General features: G+C 36.4%; 1 protein-coding gene across 4 annotated transcripts in view; it reads right to left on the bottom strand.

Moving 5' to 3' along the window:
* Window positions 1-393: 393 nt before the first annotated feature.
* Ppp1r12a (protein phosphatase 1 regulatory subunit 12A) overlaps window positions 394-18,605 on the bottom strand; it is a 108,564-nt gene continuing 90,352 nt past the window's right edge. For all 4 annotated transcript variants that reach the window (XM_038314419.1, XM_038314422.1, XM_038314420.1 and 1 more), the window contains 8 exons: window positions 17,873-17,994; window positions 16,092-16,157; window positions 13,176-13,192; window positions 11,492-11,627; window positions 10,754-10,858; window positions 8,100-8,147; window positions 5,690-5,740; window positions 394-2,547 (listed from right to left, as the gene is read on the bottom strand). In XM_038314419.1, coding sequence (XP_038170347.1) covers window positions 2,461-2,547; window positions 5,690-5,740; window positions 8,100-8,147; window positions 10,754-10,858; window positions 11,492-11,627; window positions 13,176-13,192; window positions 16,092-16,157; window positions 17,873-17,994 — 632 coding nt within the window. In that variant the 3' untranslated portion in view covers window positions 394-2,460. The remainder of the gene's footprint in view (window positions 2,548-5,689; window positions 5,741-8,099; window positions 8,148-10,753; window positions 10,859-11,491; window positions 11,628-13,175; window positions 13,193-16,091; window positions 16,158-17,872; window positions 17,995-18,605) is intronic.

Below are 18,605 nucleotides of genomic sequence, written 5' to 3'. Positions count from 1 at the left end.
TTATGACTAAGAAAAAAGCAGAAGCTGAATTTGTAGACACTGCAAATGTTTATGGAAATGAAATCTCATGCTACAAAGCAACTAACTTGAGTCTCAGTTACCATTATTTTTAGCCATTTGCCATAAAAAACTAGTTATCAGATTCTGCATATAGATAGCTTTATGTAAAATACATAAACATTTGTCCAAATTGGTACACAGATTGCATAAATATGGCCATTAAGATCGCATTTACAGATGAGCATGTACATTGCTGTGCAAATTATCACAATATTACAATTTCAAAAATTATTCAAACTGGTATCCAAGTAAAGCAATTAGTGAAAAAATACCCATGCAGAATTTAAATATCTCAGAACAAAATTTAAACTGTTTTCATTAAAAGTTCACACATTTAAAATAGGTTTATTCATTTTATTTGTATATGTCAAAATACATTTTTTATTTCCAAAATAGTGGGTTTTGCAACTAGTTTCATGCAGAAACAAGGTCTGCTCAATACTACCAATAAAGTCAATATAGCACAGTAGCTGTTCAATTTTAGATACAAAGAATAAATAACCTAAATACAAAACACTAAAATATTAGAAACATGTATTGAATCATTCTTCACAGGCATCCAAACTTCACAAATAAAAACCACAGCATGCCTAACTGTTGTGCACCCAGAACACATTGCAGTCACTCAAACTGATCAATCATCTGTGTGTTTTACCTCCTCATTAGACCATGACATAATCTGTATTCAGACCCCACCATTCATACAGTTCAAATATAACCAAAAATAAAATCCTCATACCTATCCTTGTACCTTTAAGATCAAGAATCCTGAGCTTGGTAGTAAGAGTATTAACCTTATATCTTCATAAAACCAATCAAGAGAGAGAGCTTTACAATTCTACTTACCAAACACCCTTCCCCAACCCAAAGTCATCTAAAATAGGCAGTAGAACACAATGACCTTTTAAAATGAAGGGGTACAAATTCACATTTAATATAGTATACAATACACTCAATAATACAGTCAGCTACTATAAGCTTTACAATGTACAATTTATTCAAATGGCTGAACTGTTCAGTGGTTAAGGAGACAGTTATGTGCCAGGAAGATGTAAATTTTTTTTTTTGCATGGTTTAATGAAAATATAAAAGTTACTTGTCCAAATAAAAGTAATTTTCATCATGAACTTGGTTTTGCTTATTTTTTTTCCTTAAAAAAAGGCCACTGAAATGTATAAAATGGTCTGAACAATGACGATGGTATCAAAGCGGATGCCTCTTCACATGGCGGTAACAGTGCACTTAACATTAATCACAGACTAAGTCTGCAAATGATTTCATAGCACTACTTTGGCTAGCACAACAATTTTAGACAGCACTCAGATAAATATAGGCATGTGAAATGGGAAGCAATTATCTTATGCAACTTTAAAATGTTTGAATACTACCGAATGAAAACAAAAGTCAAAGCATTTTACAGTAGAAAAACTTGTAAAGATAGGGCTCCATAAACCGTGTCACTTTGAAGGTCCTGATACCCCACTGTTAGCAAGTTCTGTTTTAGACACCATTATGGAGTAGCCTACTTTGCATTAGCAGACATCTGAACTAAGAAAATAGTCAAGCATGCCATGTGGTGGTCTAAAAATCAAAACAATACACTTATTTATATATACAGCATCACTCAGTACCTGCTAAAATGAATGTGAAGATTACAGAATCTAACATCTTATACTACAATAAAAAACAAAACAAAGTGACCGATGAAGGCAGAAGATAGGACTTTAAAGCATCCATCTAAGAAATCAATGCATATTGCACCAACAGTGAAAGCAGACGGCCCACCGAGCCATTCAGTTCCAGGTGGGAGGCAACACATCAGCCTAACGTGTGACAAGAAGCTCAGAAGAGCAAGGTTTTTTTCTGTCAATGAGAAGGGTGTGGACACAGAAAGACTCTGCCACATGAAGAGCTAGAAGGAAAAGGTACAAACCCAAACACAGATGTAAAGCAAAAAATTTAAATATTGAGAAACTAGAAATTGTGGCACATCAAAAAAACAAAACAAAACAAAAAACCTGTTGAATAACTGTCTTCTGTGAGAGCCGGAAGTTTTGTTGACACAAAAGTATTTATGTACAACTAAGGCTTACTGGTTAAATATCTGAGGCATATCTGGCCTTGAACACTTTCTTTATTTGCTGGAGCTGTAAACAAGTTTTCTCAGTCATTGAAAAAAAAGATTCTTCTCAGCAGCTGCTTTTAACATGAAACAATGGTCTTGATAACCAAGGGGGCGGGGCAGAAAATTTAACGAAACAGAACTCCTAGATAAGAGGGCATTTGGCAGGATGTGGAAAATGACAGTCTCCAGAGGTCTTTCAGGCGTCCAGTGACTGCCAACATGGTCCACTGGGGAGGATGTGCAAGTCCCGCTGTTGCTTGGTTCTGTCCTCCAGACTACTTGGAAAGTTTGCTTATAACTCTGATCAAGGCCCCATTCTCATCCTTTAGCCTCTGGTTGTCTGCTTTTAAGTCTGGTAACATCTACGAGGAAAAGAGAAAGAAGTTCCATTTAGATAGAAAAGGCAAAGAGGCGCTCTTCACGGATGTTATGACGTCACCACAAAACAAATGGTCAAGCTTGTCAGTTGTATGGATTTCTAATGTCTACAACATATACTATGAAGGAAAAACACTGTTTGTGAATCTAATTAGTCTAATAAATGATGGAATGAAATTTTATCTCTCAAAATGATCAACTTCTACTAAACTACTTGACTTTATGACTCACAAGCACACATTAGAGCAGCCGTGAAATGAAGCCTTTTTTGTTAGGATAGGATCTTAGAGCAAGTCCTTTTCATAGCTCCTGTCAACACCTAAATCAAGGCCTCTGCTCTGAAGCCAGACAATGCTACCACTCCACAAATGACCAGCTTAAAAGGGGAATTGTGAGGACTCATTCTGAATTATTAAAATTCCTTAAGCAACTCGTCTTTAGGACCCAAGTCTGATGACCTAAGACAGTGTCTGACCCCAGAGAGGCACTCATTAAATGGAAATAATCAAGGTAAGTAGAGTAGTTTATGTTTAAAAGAAAGCAATCCAATTTTCTGTTGCTATACAGATACAGACACACTTAAGGAGAGGGTGGGAATGTTAGAAATTACATTAACTTTCTTTTTTAAAAAAATTATTTATTTCATTTATTTTATGTGCACTGGTGTTTTTGCCCGCATGTGTGTTTGTGTGAAGGTGTTGGAACTCCCGGAGTTGCAATTACAGACAAGTGTGAGCTGTCATGTGGGTGCTAGAAAGTGAACCCAGGTCCCCTGAAGAGCAGCAGCCCCTTACATTAACTTTCTAAGGGTAACTAAAACTTTATGTACTTTGGCAGGTTGACTACGAAATGGAACAGATTTTATTTTGGACATTAAAAAAATGTATTTTCTGAAATATTTAATTCTCTCTTCAGTTTTCAGAATGTGCCGTGACAATGGAACATTAGAAGAACAAAACTGGAACTTGTAAAACTATTCATCCAAGGCGCGCCTTCAGGAAGAGTGAAGTTTACAGGGGGTCACAGTTCCATATGCTCAGTACTCGGAAACAAAGTGGAGAGCCGGCGGCTGACACTGACTGTAACGGACAGTGAGTGAGTGGGGATAAAGGACAATGGCTCTGAGCGCAGACAATGCTATTGAAAAAAACAGACAAAGTAAGCTCGACAGTCAGCTTAAAATGTAATTAGATGGTACTCTGCTTATGCTTCATTAAGGACTATGAATATTATACATACCTAAACTACTTTTGAAGTGAAAGAAATCTGAATTAGCTTGACAAAGGACAGACAGTCTTTTAATTTCTAAATCATTCCCTAATTTTACTGTGGCTTATCAGTTGCAATATACAATTAGTAATAATTTTAATGTTCTGAGAAGGCATGCATAATTAAACAGTTATATACGTGATAAGCTCCAGACACATGGTATTAATTTGTAGTTGTGAGCTTTTACAAAAAACACGCTTACTAACATAAAAACACCTGCCTGGCGCTACCAAGGAGAAATGACGAAACTATAAATTATAGGTTCACAGACTGCAGGTGCCTAGAGAACCCTGAGCGCTTGGCTACCACTCTGGTCAAGGCCCTATTCTCAGTCAGCAGCCTCTCATTTAACTCTCTCAGAGGTTCAATTTGGTTTATTTGGTGAAGGTTCTGCAGGAATCAGAACATAAAGAAATAGGAATAAAAAATAAGAAAATACTCAAGAGTACAATAAGAATCCCAGAAAATGAACAACAAAAATGAAATCTTAAAGGAATACTCCAATGCATTTAGAAAGGCAAACCATTTACCCCTAGAATTCCACATCAAGCTAAGCAATACATAAACAAAATCCGAGAGATTTGTTTCTACTTTTCAAACCTACTTAAAAATAATGGTCTGATTAAAAACCAATCCACTGAAATGTTTAGACCCGAAATTCTAATTTCATGAGCATAATTCTGATGTGATAAAGATATTTTGCAAAAGACAATGTGGTAACGGTTAATCAATTAACTACACCATTTTGTTCCTTCAGAGTTCAACATTCAAAACAAAAACTTATTACCAAAGGTAACTGGAGAACTTGATGCCTCTGTCTGTCACAATCTCAGGTTATATTTTCCTCTTTTAATATTGAAGATGAATGTAGGACCTCTAGGACTGGCAAGCTATGTCCCCAGCCTCAGAAACTTTTATTTTTAAAGGAGATTTTATTTTTTCTATCACCTTCTATAGTTTACCATCCAAAATAATAGTGAACTACATATAGAAATGAGCAGAACTAATAAACCTCACTTCTTATATAACCACTTAATTTTTTAAAAAATACCTGAATATTAGAAGTACCATACAAACTGATTAGCAGTTCCAAACTCATGGCTGCCAGATGAAGTGGCGCACACCTTTGATCCCAGCACTTGGGAGACAGACATAGGGCAGATCTCTATGAGCTCAAATCTAGCCTGGTCTACAGAATGAGTTCCAGGACAGTTGCTAGATAGCGAGAGGTGACCTCATCTTCTTAAAAAAAAAAAAGAAAAAAAAAAAAAAGTAAAGCGAACAAAGCAAGCCACGGTCACAAAGACGGCCCTGTCAATGTCAGTGGGTCAGAGACAAAACAAAGAAACATGAGTGTACGAGGGAGTTGGAGTTCGCAGCTAAGAGGGAGAGAGACTTGGTAGGGAGGGCTGAAGTAAAAAAAAAAGGAGCAAAAGAGAGTAAGCACAATGAACTATATATAGGCATAAAACTCTCCAGAAAAAATGCATAGAAATTATAATAAGAAAAGGATCTTGGCCTGGCAAGATGGCTCAGGAGGTGAAAGTGCTTGCCTTCAAGCCTGAGTTTAAACTCCAGGATGCACATGGTGGAAGGAAGGAATGGACTCCCCAAAGATATCCTCCGTCCTCAGGACTCATGCATGGCACACGCATCCATACAAATATAAACATAAAATAAATAAATGTGAAAACTAACAATGTTTCAGGTTTTACTTCCTCTTCTAGATCATTAAAACCTTGATTTAGGAAGAGAAACATGACATAGAGAGTTTACAAATTGGATCATCAGAATTGAGACCAGGAACAGTAGAAGAGCAGCGTTAACAAAACTTAAATCCATAATTAGCGTACTTACTTTGAGCTCTTCTTCCATTTCAGATATTCTTCTTTCTAGTGCTCTTCGTTCCTAGATCAATTTAAGGCATCAATAATTATTTAATTATATTCCCATTGTCTTATCTATTGTGAACTAGTGATACTTGAGCATTAAAGATAAAACCAAGAGCAGTGAACGCAGACGTGATGGCAGTGTCGTGTAAGCGTCCCAGAACTTGGAAACAAACCGAAGATCTTCTAAGATTACTTCCCATCAGCAATTTCTTTACAGTTCTGTCTTTCTAGTAAGATGGTACACAACATATTCAAATTACTATTGGTTTTTAGTTCAGATAAAACTTAGGGATAGAGTGAGCCAATGTTCAAGATTGAGGACTATATAGAAAAGAACACACACACAATGATGCAATTACACTATGATGATAGGAGCAGAGAAGCAAGAAGCAAACGTGCCTAAGATATGTGCATTTTACAACGTCAAAAGGATCCCAGAGAAACTCATTTTCTCTACTCACAATGTTTACTGTGAATTAGTTAAGCAATTTACTTTACAGCTTTAGCTACGTAAATTTAGACCTAGAGTTTGACATTTTGTGTAGCACCAATGCAGTGAATATAGGAAAACAATGACAGCACTTATTCTAAACTGATTTCAAAGAGTGGCAGGCAAAGCCAACACACAACATATTACTGCAGTGCACTGTTTTATTTCCCTTATCTGATAAGCATTTCTAGAGTGTTATGCGAAAAGCAAGCAGCAGTCATTGATGAACTGTAAAACTGGTTAGGTCATACCGCCCAGAAGATACTGACTCTTGCCGGTCACCTTTCAGATACAAACCATTGACATTTAGTTTAACAACACTGAAACCATTTCAATGACATTCTTTCCCAGATTAACAATTAATGTTAATATTTAGTAATGTAGTACAATTATGGTAAATGTCAATGTGTTTAGAGCAGGTGCTTTTAAAATAGGGATGGAGGCCCACTTATAGACTTTTAAGTACCATGTTAGATTCATGTAATATCAACATGCTTAAAAATTATTATAGACATGTTACTTTATAATAGACCTTCCCTCTAGCAAAGAACACAACCACAACAAATTCACACAAACCAATACACAATTCTAGACTGATATGTAATACTCTCACAAACCTCAAATTTACTAGGTATCTTCAAAATTTTAAGTAGTTATAGGTAAATACTAAAACACCATTCCCAACTGCCTGATCCTACTAGCCCCCAAAAACTGTTAACTGTCAAACTGAAAACCATACATATAAACTCTTTAGTACAGTGTCTGCCTTATACACAGAGAACGCCAAATAAATGTTAGCACCTCTTAACAATGCTCTGTAATGTCAATTAAAGGGTAATCACCGTCTATTAGATAGGAGCGCATTAGCTACTCTGTAATTTATCTGCATCTGACAAGCGGAAACAAGGTCAGGTGAGAAGAGAATATAAAGGTGTGTGTATCACCAGGCCAGGCACTAAATTAGAAATTACCTATACTTGATAATATATTGATAATTTTACATTCTTCTTGTGCTAAGATTTGTGTAATAAGCACTGCCTTCGTAAGAAATATTATTTAAAAGTGTTGTGAAACGAACTTATTCTATTTATTTTATTCTACTACGTTTTCCATATTAATAATTTATACAGGTATAAGAACTAATCTTAGTAGTTCTACACGTCTTAGGGATAAAATTCAGTATAAGATATATACCAATGTGAACAATATGCAGCAACATTAAATTTAATAAGATATGTGAATCTCAACTTTTAGCAATTACTAGATACAGCAACCTTTAAAACGGCGTCCAAATACTATTTTTAAAAATTAGGTGAAATCAAAAAGAGGAATTACTGTACAGTACTAGAGAAATTAACAGACTACAGTTTATTTTATTGTATTCTGTGCCCCACTTTTTTTTTGCAAAACGTCAAATTGATAATTTTAAAAAAATGTTAGAAAAGAAAGACAAATTCCACATCATCTGCTTGATTCCTTGACCTCAATATTGATCACAGAAACCACGATGTGTATTCTTTTCCTCCACACCTCGTAAGTCCAGCTACTGCTAAGATGTCCGACATTCTATAGGTTTTCTTCCTACATATGGACCACTGTTACATTCTCAAGTTTCCAGTCTAAACTGTAGATGTATTCCTCTGGCCATGTCCAGATTCTTGAGCAAAAATAGCAACTGGAGAGACATACAGCTAAATTACCACAACCAATGTGAATATTGTAGGAAAAAGAAAATGACGTAAGGGTTTCCTATATCAACATTTCTTCCTGCTTGCAATATCATACTTCAGTCTAGAGAAGCAAAACAAAACAAAATCAAACCTATCACTGCTTAACCAAACAATAGGAAGGGGAATGATACTGATTCAGTAAGATGGACACTTACCCTTTTCTCCATCTCCAATAGTGACCTATCGGCAAACCTTTCTTGTCTCTGTAAAAAACAAATTGAAAAGTAGTTGTAAGTACAATAATGTTGAGGGAATATAGTGTAACTCTCCTTGGTGGATGCTACCAAAAGTAACAATTTTCAGGTGGCATAATACAATTCAGCTGCCTTAATAGGCAAATTTCAGTAAAGAAATAAAAATAAAAACAGGGTATGTGTTAAAATGATAAACAAAAGTGTTTAAGAATGGAATGGTCTTCATAGCTCTCATTTTATATAGCTTCCTTTTTTCCTTACAGTTCCAGTTTGAGCGTGAAAATGAGCAACTCCAACATCAAAAACACGCTAGCCTTCCCTCAGAAGCTGCACTCCTTTCTGACCCATCAGCAAATGGCTAGTCTAGCTGACAGATTCCAGCTCTCGGAATAAGGTAGGCTTATCGACAGGTCAAATGGCTTTGTATGAAGCAGGTGGATTGCAACAGGACACTCAGAGACTTGATTCTTGGCTACAGAAGAGAATCATAAATCTGTGTATTTACAGTTGCAGAAAATATCTTTATTTTCTTTCATACCCAGCCCTAAACATGTTTTCTACTACTGAGCTACATACATCCTTAACACACCAAGGCACTCTTCTATAAGCTATGCAGTGACCTGCACAAAGGCCCATGTCCAGTGAGTAATGTTCCCAGGCAGATGATCTATACGGGACAGTAACTGACGGCTGTCAATTCTACTCTAGGCAAATCTATATGGGACAGTAACTGATGGCTGTCAATTCTCTAGACAGATCTATACAGGACAGTAACTGATGGCTGTCAATTCTCTAGACAGATCTATACAGGACAGTAACTGATGGCTGTCAATTCTCCTCTAGGCAGATCTATATGGGACAGTAACTGATGGCTGTCAATTCTCTAGACAGATCTATACAGGACAGTAACTGACGGCTGTCAATTCTCCTCTCCTACAGAGTCTGAATAAGAAGATTAATGAAAACTAACCCAACAGGAAAAATTACAAAATGACAAAAGAACGTATAGAAAAGGAAGCATATAAAAAGGTGAGCTCAGCAGAGCACACGGCTTAGCTGATCCACCATGTAATGACGTCACACCAGGTGAACAGTGAATGGTAACCGTACCAAGAAAATGTGACCAAATCCCTAGAGGAAAACAATATTCAGTGGACTTGCTATGTGCTCAATGGCCTCGTCAGTTATGTGCAACCAGAAAGGCATGCCAGTTATTTCGACCCCACACTACGAAGCATGTTCTTGTCCGTCTTTCTTCTCTACCTTCACAATAACTCGTATCTTTTTTAACACTCTACGGTTCACCTGACTTTGGAATTTAGCACATTATTTGTTGGGCGTGGACAAGTGCTTCTAAAGCAGCAGTAGTTAGAAATCAGGTAACAGAGCTCAACATGAAAAATGAACTTTTAGAAATAAAAAGCAGGCACAAAAACTGGCTAAGAAAGAAGCATTCAGTATTGTTCAGATGTGAACAGTTCTTTCTAGTTGGACTCTAATAGCTACTAAACAAGCTTGTATTCTTAAGAATTAGTGCAATTCTCAGAGCACTCACTCTATAGGATTTCAATTATGAAGTCCCTTATATTCTTTGATCAATTCTTTGTTTTCATTTGTTTGAAATGATGAGGCAAAGAAGGAAGGGATACAACTATTTCTATTTCCCAAAAAACAGTGTTCCATGGGGAAAGACCTTGGGAGACAATTCCAAGTTCCTAGGTACAAAATTCTGAGCTTTGTCATCACAAAGATGTCCCGCAGAAAGACGTTATGAAGGGGTGAACATTACCACCCTCCAGCACTATTACATCAAAGTACTTGTGTGTGTAAGAGACAGAGACATGAAAGACAGAGACAGACAGACAGACAGGTGTGAGCACCCTCAGAAGTCAGAAGAGGGTGTCAGATCTCCTAGAGCTGGAGTTACAGGTAGTCGTGAGACATTTGGGCGTTGGGAACTTGAGTCCTCTAGATTAGCAGGAAGCACCCAATTGCTGAGCCAGGCCCTCAAATCACTTTTACTTGAACAACTGGAACTGTTCATAATACAAAATTACTCTTTAAATTTAAAAAACCATATATATATAATATATTGCTAAAATACATATATAATACCATACACATATAATATACACGGTATGTGTATGTGTGTGTATTTTCCTTACAGGTATGTCTGTGTACCATGTGCCCGAGGTGCCCATGGAGATCAGATGCCCGTGGACTGGAGTTATAGACCATTGTAAGTCACCGTGTGGATGCTGGAAATCAAACCTGATTCCTTTGGAAGAGCAGCCATTGCTCTTAACCACTGAGCCATCTCTCCATCTGGGAGGCTGCAGATGTAGCTCAGTCTTGCATGTGCAAACTTTAGGGTTCGATTTTCCATAACACAAAAAAATCCTTGAATTCTTTCCATATGATTATACTTCTGTATTTTTATATTACAAAAACCAGACTTTAGTTAACTGTTATTTATGTTGATGCTCTTTTATTAATAAAGCATTATGATTAATAAAACACATTCATAAGTAATATTACAGAAAAAAATGTAAGCTTTTAGATATACTACATCATCTCTGCTATCCTGAGACTAACAAAGAGAGAAAGGTCCAAACCTGGGTAGCCTTTTCCAACTGCAACTTTAGATCCGTTAGTTCCATATTTGTATCGTGTAGCTGTGCCTTCAGCTTTTCATTTTCAGCTAAAATTTGTTCATAAAGCTAGAAAAATGAAGGAACAGATTACTTTTGAGGCTTTCCTAAAGAGATTAAGGACCACAAGGTTAAAGTGGAACAATTAATGTAGATGTGTGCTATAATCTGACAATGTATTTTAATTATTTAAATAGCCTTTTAAGTCGTTTAGAAGTAATTTGAGGTCAGTCTGTGCTAAACAGTAAGGTTTTGTCTAAAGAACAAATGAAAAGATTATAAAACAAAATCTATCTGAATACATATGCTTATTTTTCACATTCTGAATGGCCCTTTCCAGTTCATTCCAGCAACATAGACAACAAATACAAAGCCTGAGTCGTCTTCTTTCTCTCTAAGACATGGCTATTTACATGCCACCTACAACTAGTTGTCAGAAACTCATGGTAAAATAAGGCATTTCAAAGTATTGATTTCAGCTGGAAGTGGTGGCGCACAACTTTAGTCCCAGAACTTGGGAGGCAGAGGCAGGTGGGTCTCTGTGAGTCTGAAGCCAGACTGGTCTACAGAGGAAAAACCAGGGCAGTCAGGACTACCACACCATAAAACTGTCTGGAAAAACTACCCCCCCTCACGAAACAAAATCAGCCCAATTTATAAGCATGTTTTACAGAATAGTACTAAAAGAATACACACAGATACCTTTTTGAAGTCAGTTGAGTCATCCTTTTCTAGCCTGCTACTATAAGGTTTTCTTTCTTCTGAATAACTGTAAGAGCCAGAGCGACCCAGCAAGGAGTCATACCGATCACTGGATGATGTGGAACCGCTGTCATACCTGCAAAGGATGAGTTGAAATCAAAACCTTTATTACAGGCTATACAAATTATGTTAGTACACATCTAGAACGCCTTGAGAGTCACAAACAGTAATAGTCTTTTTAACTTGTTATCAGCTTTTGTATATTCGTGACACATAATAAACAGGAAGTTATTGTTAATTTCTATATCTAAAATCAAAGCTAATTTCATATTATGCTAAATTATTTAGATTTAAACAACCTTTTCATATTTTATCATGTTATAACACTTTATAACACAATTCATTACAGTCCAACTGATGGCGCTTTTCTGTTTTTTGGTGGTATATAGTAGTGTATAAAGTTAGTAGCATCTTAAATTTGATGAAATAATGAATTAATTTCTTAAATGTCGATAATGGGTTTGTCTTAAACAGGAAATGTGTGCTGTCAGTAACTGAATCCCTGGGTCATTTGGTTCTGAGTTCAGAAGACCTCTTCTGCTTTACACCTCACGTCCACAGAGTCATCAGCACAGGAAATTTGTTCGAGGTCTCACAGGATCATGGTCAGTAGTTGTCAGCAAGAAAAACAGATCAAGATTAGAATCAAGAATTGAGTGATTCTGAGCTAGGTGGTGAGGAAAAAATATCTCCACTCATGCATTTTCTTTCTTCTTTTTTTCTAAGACAGGGTTTCTCTGTGTAGTCCTGGCTGTCCTGCAACAAGCTCTGTATATCAGGATCCTCAAACTCACAGGGATTTGCCTGTATCTGCCTCCCAACTCCTGGAATTAAAGATGTCAGCCACCAATGCCCAGCTTTATCCATTTTCTTTTAGGAGAGAAGGTATTGAATACTTAATTCAATAAATGTCTGGCTGTGTGTGGATTTTTTAAAATCACTTTCTGATACTAATAGTGAGATGGTCAATGTTGAAATAACTTAGGAAACATGGGAAAGCCTAGGAAAAAGTAACACTACTGTAGAGATTTGGGGAAATTCTTCCTTCACAGTAATTTACTATAATGACCAATCAATCTAAAGTGATACTCCTAACATAGCAAACCACTAACAGTGATTATGTCATCTTAATTCATTCTTTTTTTTTTCTTTTTTAGTTCTTCCAGACTGGTTTCTCTATGTAGCCTTGGCTGACTTTGAACTTGACCTGTAGACCAGGCTGGCCTTGAACTCACAGATTCAAATGTCTCTCTGCCTCCTGAGTCCTGGGATTCAAGGCATATGACATCACTGCTTGAAATCTTAATTTTTTTTAAAAGTATGTGTTTTATAAAATTTTAATTGTGCGTGTGTGTGCCACAGTACACACGAACAAATCAGAGGACAACTTGAGAGAGCTGGCTCTTCCATTCCCCTGTGTAGGCTCTGCACATTGATTCAGGTTGCTGCCAGCAAGCACTTCACTTGCTGAGTCATTTTGCCAGTCTAGGTCATCTATAATTTTACAGATTTTTTTAATTGTCCAATTAATTCTAAAAATCTACAAAATTTATTAAGTATCTAGTAGCATATTCTTTATCAATGGTAAAAATGAGGAAAATAATCGGCAAAAAATTTAACATACCTGGAAACAGAATCCGTCTAGAAAGTAAAAACAAAAGACAAGATGAGTATTAAATTTTATTCTTTCATTAAACTATTAGTTGAAATTGAGGAAAAAAATCTAATGTAACAATGATATTTACACTATTAGAGAAACTTATTCATGCTTTCATTTTAGTACAGTAATTTTTAGGGAAATTGTAGAATACAGAATCACTATATTTTTGCATGCACAAAACCTTACAATTTCATTTTGAAACATATTCTGTTGAATTCCTGCAAAACTGAGCATACATAATTTTTTGAAATAGAAGGACTGTGAAAAATATCCATTACTTACTGTCACTCAGCAGGAGAAGTGACAAAACAAAGTTTACTTTACGACACCTCAAAGCAACCACTTTATTCCTCCTTGTTTATAAAGACTTGGTATGAGTCAGACAAGTGGATATCATGTTTTCTGTGAATAGTATACCCACAGTCAATCTAAAATTCTAAAAACAGCTTTATATTCCTTCCAGATTTAGCAATTAACCTATAAGAAATATAGAAAAGTTGTGGCTACACTGAAGTCCCCATTAAATGGGAATGTTAACCATGAAATGGTTATGAGGACACACAATCACCAACTGGGATAAATGTAAATTTTTGGGGAGGATGGTATTTAGTCCCCCTTCTATCACTTCATCTACATTTTTCTGTAAAGCAACTATTCAGAACTGGTTTGTTAAGACTCTGGATAATTGTACATGTCCTAAAATAACCGTGTTTCTCCAGAACTGTTTAATCTTTCTCAGACTAATTTAATAATTCTAAAGTATGTTCAAATTTCCTTTACAATATTAATTTTTCTCTTGCTCGTAGTACTTAATATGCTTATTTTACTGACTTAACTCTTCAGTTTTATAGACATTTAATAATTTCAAAAGGATTTAAAATTTAAGAATAGTAAATTCTAAAAAAATGTTCAGACAACTAAAATATGTACATGCCACATTTATTACCAGTTTTGTTCACTGACTCTTCAATAGTTAGAAATTATTCAAGTTCTATTTATCTTTAAGAATCTCGGTGTTACCATTAATTATTTCTTAAAGCTAAATTGTGACCCCCCAAACTCCAAAAAATTTACTTTCTAAATAATTTCAAACCAAAATTTAAATGATTTAAATTATGTATAATAGTATTACATATGTTCACAATGCCATGAGATCTAACACACAACCACCCATCTCTCTCTTCCTATTCCCTCTGGTGAGCACGGTTTGACTTTCTGTTTCTTGAGTCTGACATCGTTAGATACCTGAATAAGAGGAGCCACATGTGTCTTTCTGTGTCCTGCTTAGTTCACTTAGCATGCCCTTGCTCCCTATTTAAATATTTTACAAAATAAAAATACCCTTTATATCTTTTTTAAGTAATAGGTTCATGTAAATGTCTACAGTATATAAACTTCTATGTTTTCCCATCCAGTCATCTAACCCCTAGATACTAACTGTAATGTTCTGTCTCTTTAAGAGACAAGGCATGCCCACTCCCTTCCTGCTTACAGCCTCAGCCCCTCTCTTCCTGTCCCCCTCTCCCTCTTTCTCTCTCTCCCTCCCCCTTCTCCCCCTTTCCTTCCCCTCCATAACCCATCTAATAAATGTCCAATACCCACACGGCTCGCCTGGGACCAGCCAGCTGCCACATGGCTGGGGACCAACCACCTTCGTTTTGGGACCTGCCATGTGGTCTTGACCCTGCAGGAAGCTGCCAGGAACTTGCAGCAAATCCACTTCACTAACTGCTAACTATTCTGTAACATAACACCCATACAAATACAAGTAATAGGAACTTATGCACATATATCTAGTTTCAATTTTCAACATTTTCTTTTACAAGAAATGCTACAATGTATTTTCTATACATTTATCTTTACATACTTCATTTACACCTTGGGAATAAATATCTAGAAATGAAAACAATAAACTTAAAAAACCTGAACATTTTCTTAAGGCTTCTGATATGTACTTTTTAACTAAAATTTTAGGATAATGATGTATGTGTGTGTGTGGTACATACTTGAGGACAACCCTTGGGAGCTGGTTCTCTCCTTCTGCGATGTGGGCTCTAAGCATCTAACTTAGGTTACCAGGCCCATGTGGCAAGCAAGTTTACCTGCTGAACTGAACTCAGTACTAATGTACTCATTGTTTTGGCTATCTACCTACTTACCTAAAGATCAAGGTATCTTTTGAGCCAAAATAGGTATACTTGGACCTAGAAGCAATGTCCACAGTTACCTAGTACATGTGAATAGAGTCTTTAAATATTTTATTATCCTAGACAGCTACTAGGGGAGGTATAAAAACAGCCAGGGGAAGACGAAGCTGCAACTGTACTAATGGGGAGGTATCTTTTCAGAAGACCCTCTATTATGTGGTGTGATTAAGGTATGAGCAGAAGAAAAAACTCCTTTGGAGGATCAAGTCTAAAAACATGTAAACAAAGTCAGAGGCATATTTTCTTTAGATCACAACTTTGCTATCTTCAGGAATAAAAGCTCAGTGTACAGCTTCTAGATTTTGCTACTGTTGAGCACCTTCCAGGTCTTTCCCTTGGTCAATATACGTTGACACTTCTTCAGTTTTACTTTTTCATTCCTTCCCTTTGCACTTGCTCAACTCTGAAGTTTAAGATAAAATAAACTGTGCCCACTTATAGCGTATAGTTTAATTCTGACAGTTACAGATCCCCTCCTGCTATCACCTCTAAAATATTCTCTATGTCCTAATCAAGTCACCCAAACCTGAGCCAAGAAGCACTTATACTACCCGCCATGGGCACTACAGCCATGGGCACTACAGCCTGCAGTACCAAATGTGAATGAACAGACGCAGTGGAGCATGGCTAGAAGGTGACTGAGAAATGTACTCAGTGGGGTAAGGCCATTTACCTGGGTCTCCTTCTTACTGGAACCGTCTTCTGTATCCGACTGCCGGTCCTGCTCATTCTCATCACTCTAAAGCACACGACCAAATCAAGTTTTAAAAACAGACATAGATGCTGAACACTTGATATTTCTGACTTTCTGGATTTAAAATGATTCTGTCCAGAATATACCACGTAACTTTTATATATTTTCAAACTTTTCAGTATTTAATTTTTTTTTTTGCCCCCCGAGACAGGGTTTCTCTGTGTGACTTTGGAGCCTGTCCTGGAACTTGCTCTATAGACCAGGCTGGCCTTGATTTCACAGAGATTCACCTACCAATGCCTCCCGAGGGCTGGGATTAAAGGCATGCATCACCACCACCAGGGTCAATATTAAAAATTTTAAAGGAAATAAAATACACTTGCTTCCCCCCCATTTTTCCTTATCGTTTATTCATTATGTCCCAACTTTCAAAACTAAGCTACTTTTTAAAAAATTTATTTTTAATATTTTTGGCTGTACTTCAGAAGCTGTAAGTTACAATTCTGATATAAGACTGTTTTAAGGTAAATTTCTTTAAATATAATTTCCTAAATCTTTATTTTTTTTGTTTTATGGGTCTTAAGTTCTACCTGGATATTATATTTGACTTAAAACAAAAACCCTAGCCGCATACATCCTTGATTACTCAAGTGTACATACAAGCATTTCATTCATACCAGACAATGTAAAGACATTAAAGTATTCAATGTCATTTAACATGTTCCCATAATCTATGATACTGTCCGCATGTATCACAGCCCCTTATATATTTTAAATTGTATATGCCAATATTATTTGTACTACATGTAATCACACTGTTAATATAAAATAAAATGAAGAAAACTAAGCCTCTGAAGTTAAAAGTTTTTAGAAAAAAGTTGACAGGAGTATGTTGTTTATGGCAAAAGTAAACTGAAAATAAAAGTTCTGAAAATTTTTAAAAAATTATGAGGAGAAAGTTTCCTCCCTTTAGAAAGTGCCCCCCCCCCCACCTTATGTGGAAACAGAGTTTCTCTGTGTAGCTCTGCCTGTCCTGGAACTCACTCTGTAGGTCTGGCTGGTCTCAAACTCAGAGATCCACCTGCCTCTGCCTCCTGAGTGCTGGGATTGAAGGTGTGTGCCACCACTACCTGGCTATAACCTTCTGTTTTTTCAATGGAGCAACGTATACAACTTAGAGATTCAAATTTTTTATAGCAATAAAATTAAATGTATTGTTACATATAATAACACAGATGTACTTCCAAACCAGAACCCAGCTGTACTCAGAGGCGCTTACTTGCTGACTTTGAAAATGAGGGCAATAAAACAGAAAGAATATGGGAGCTTTGTATCACCATTTTTGTGTGTCACTAAGCTATACATTTATTAATTATGTTTCTGGATAAAAATCATACTTTAATAAAAATGTTTTTTGGATTGAGGTCGTACTTCACCAACAAAGCATTTATTTACCTAGAATGCATGGTGCCCTAATATGACCCTCAGCTTTGTGAAGAAATTACTAAAAATGTTAAAAATAAAAAAATACCAAGAGGCTACATTTATTCAGGTTGTGTATACACACACACACACACACACACACACACACACACACACATTACATTTATTCAGGTTCTCTCTCTCTATACACACACACACACACACATTTTAAAATTTAATAATTGGATTGATAATTTAAAACATATATCCTCTTAAGGATGTAACAACTCTGAGCAAGTACTTAAGTGTACTATCAAGCATTTTTAACAGGTTCTCACATCTTGTGTCCAAAAGGAAACTCCAGTAGACCGTCTCTTTTCTCTAGGTCGCCGTCGCTCTCTGATTGATTTAGCTTGTGATTTATCTTCACCTTCTTTTTCGTCTTCTTTTTTCTCTCCCTCTATTATGGATTACATAGACCACATGGATGCAATTTATCCTGATAATGTTTTTACAAGCACATGTCAAAACAATTCTAGGGCTGGCTAGATGGTTCAGTGGGTAAATACAACTGCTGCCAAGCCAGGGGACCCACATGGTGGAAGGAAAGAACAGACTCTGACAAGTCAAGGTGGCCTTCGACCTGCACAAGTGCCCCATCATCCTCACCCTCACATATACATCCTTGCCCAGGACACACAAAAAAGTGGATGTTAAAAAACAAACAAACAAACCAACCCACACCCCAATTCTAAGTTAGCCTCTTTTGTGAAGCCTACATTTCTTCAATTAAAAATAATTTCTCCTTCCATCAGTACTGGTGTATATTTGGTATAAGCATACATTTCAAGCTCCCATTAAGACACATTTTTAATGGTCATGAGAACAAATTATCTCTACTTTCTTGCTGTTCAAAATAAAAACATTTCCCAAAGACACAATATTTGCAAACAGAAAACAAGGGAACTGATAGGAAGAACAGGACTCCAGTTATCAATGTGGACAGCAGGTTACACCCAATGATGCTAACAATGCGAGAGGAAACAAAGCAAACAGAAACCGATGGGCTAG

This window comes from Arvicola amphibius, chromosome 17 (genome assembly GCF_903992535.2).
Source record: "Arvicola amphibius chromosome 17, mArvAmp1.2, whole genome shotgun sequence".
Taxonomy (NCBI): Eukaryota; Metazoa; Chordata; class Mammalia; order Rodentia; family Cricetidae; genus Arvicola; species Arvicola amphibius.
Note: the sequence above shows the minus strand (reverse complement) of the source record. Positions and strands in the feature narration are given on the sequence as shown.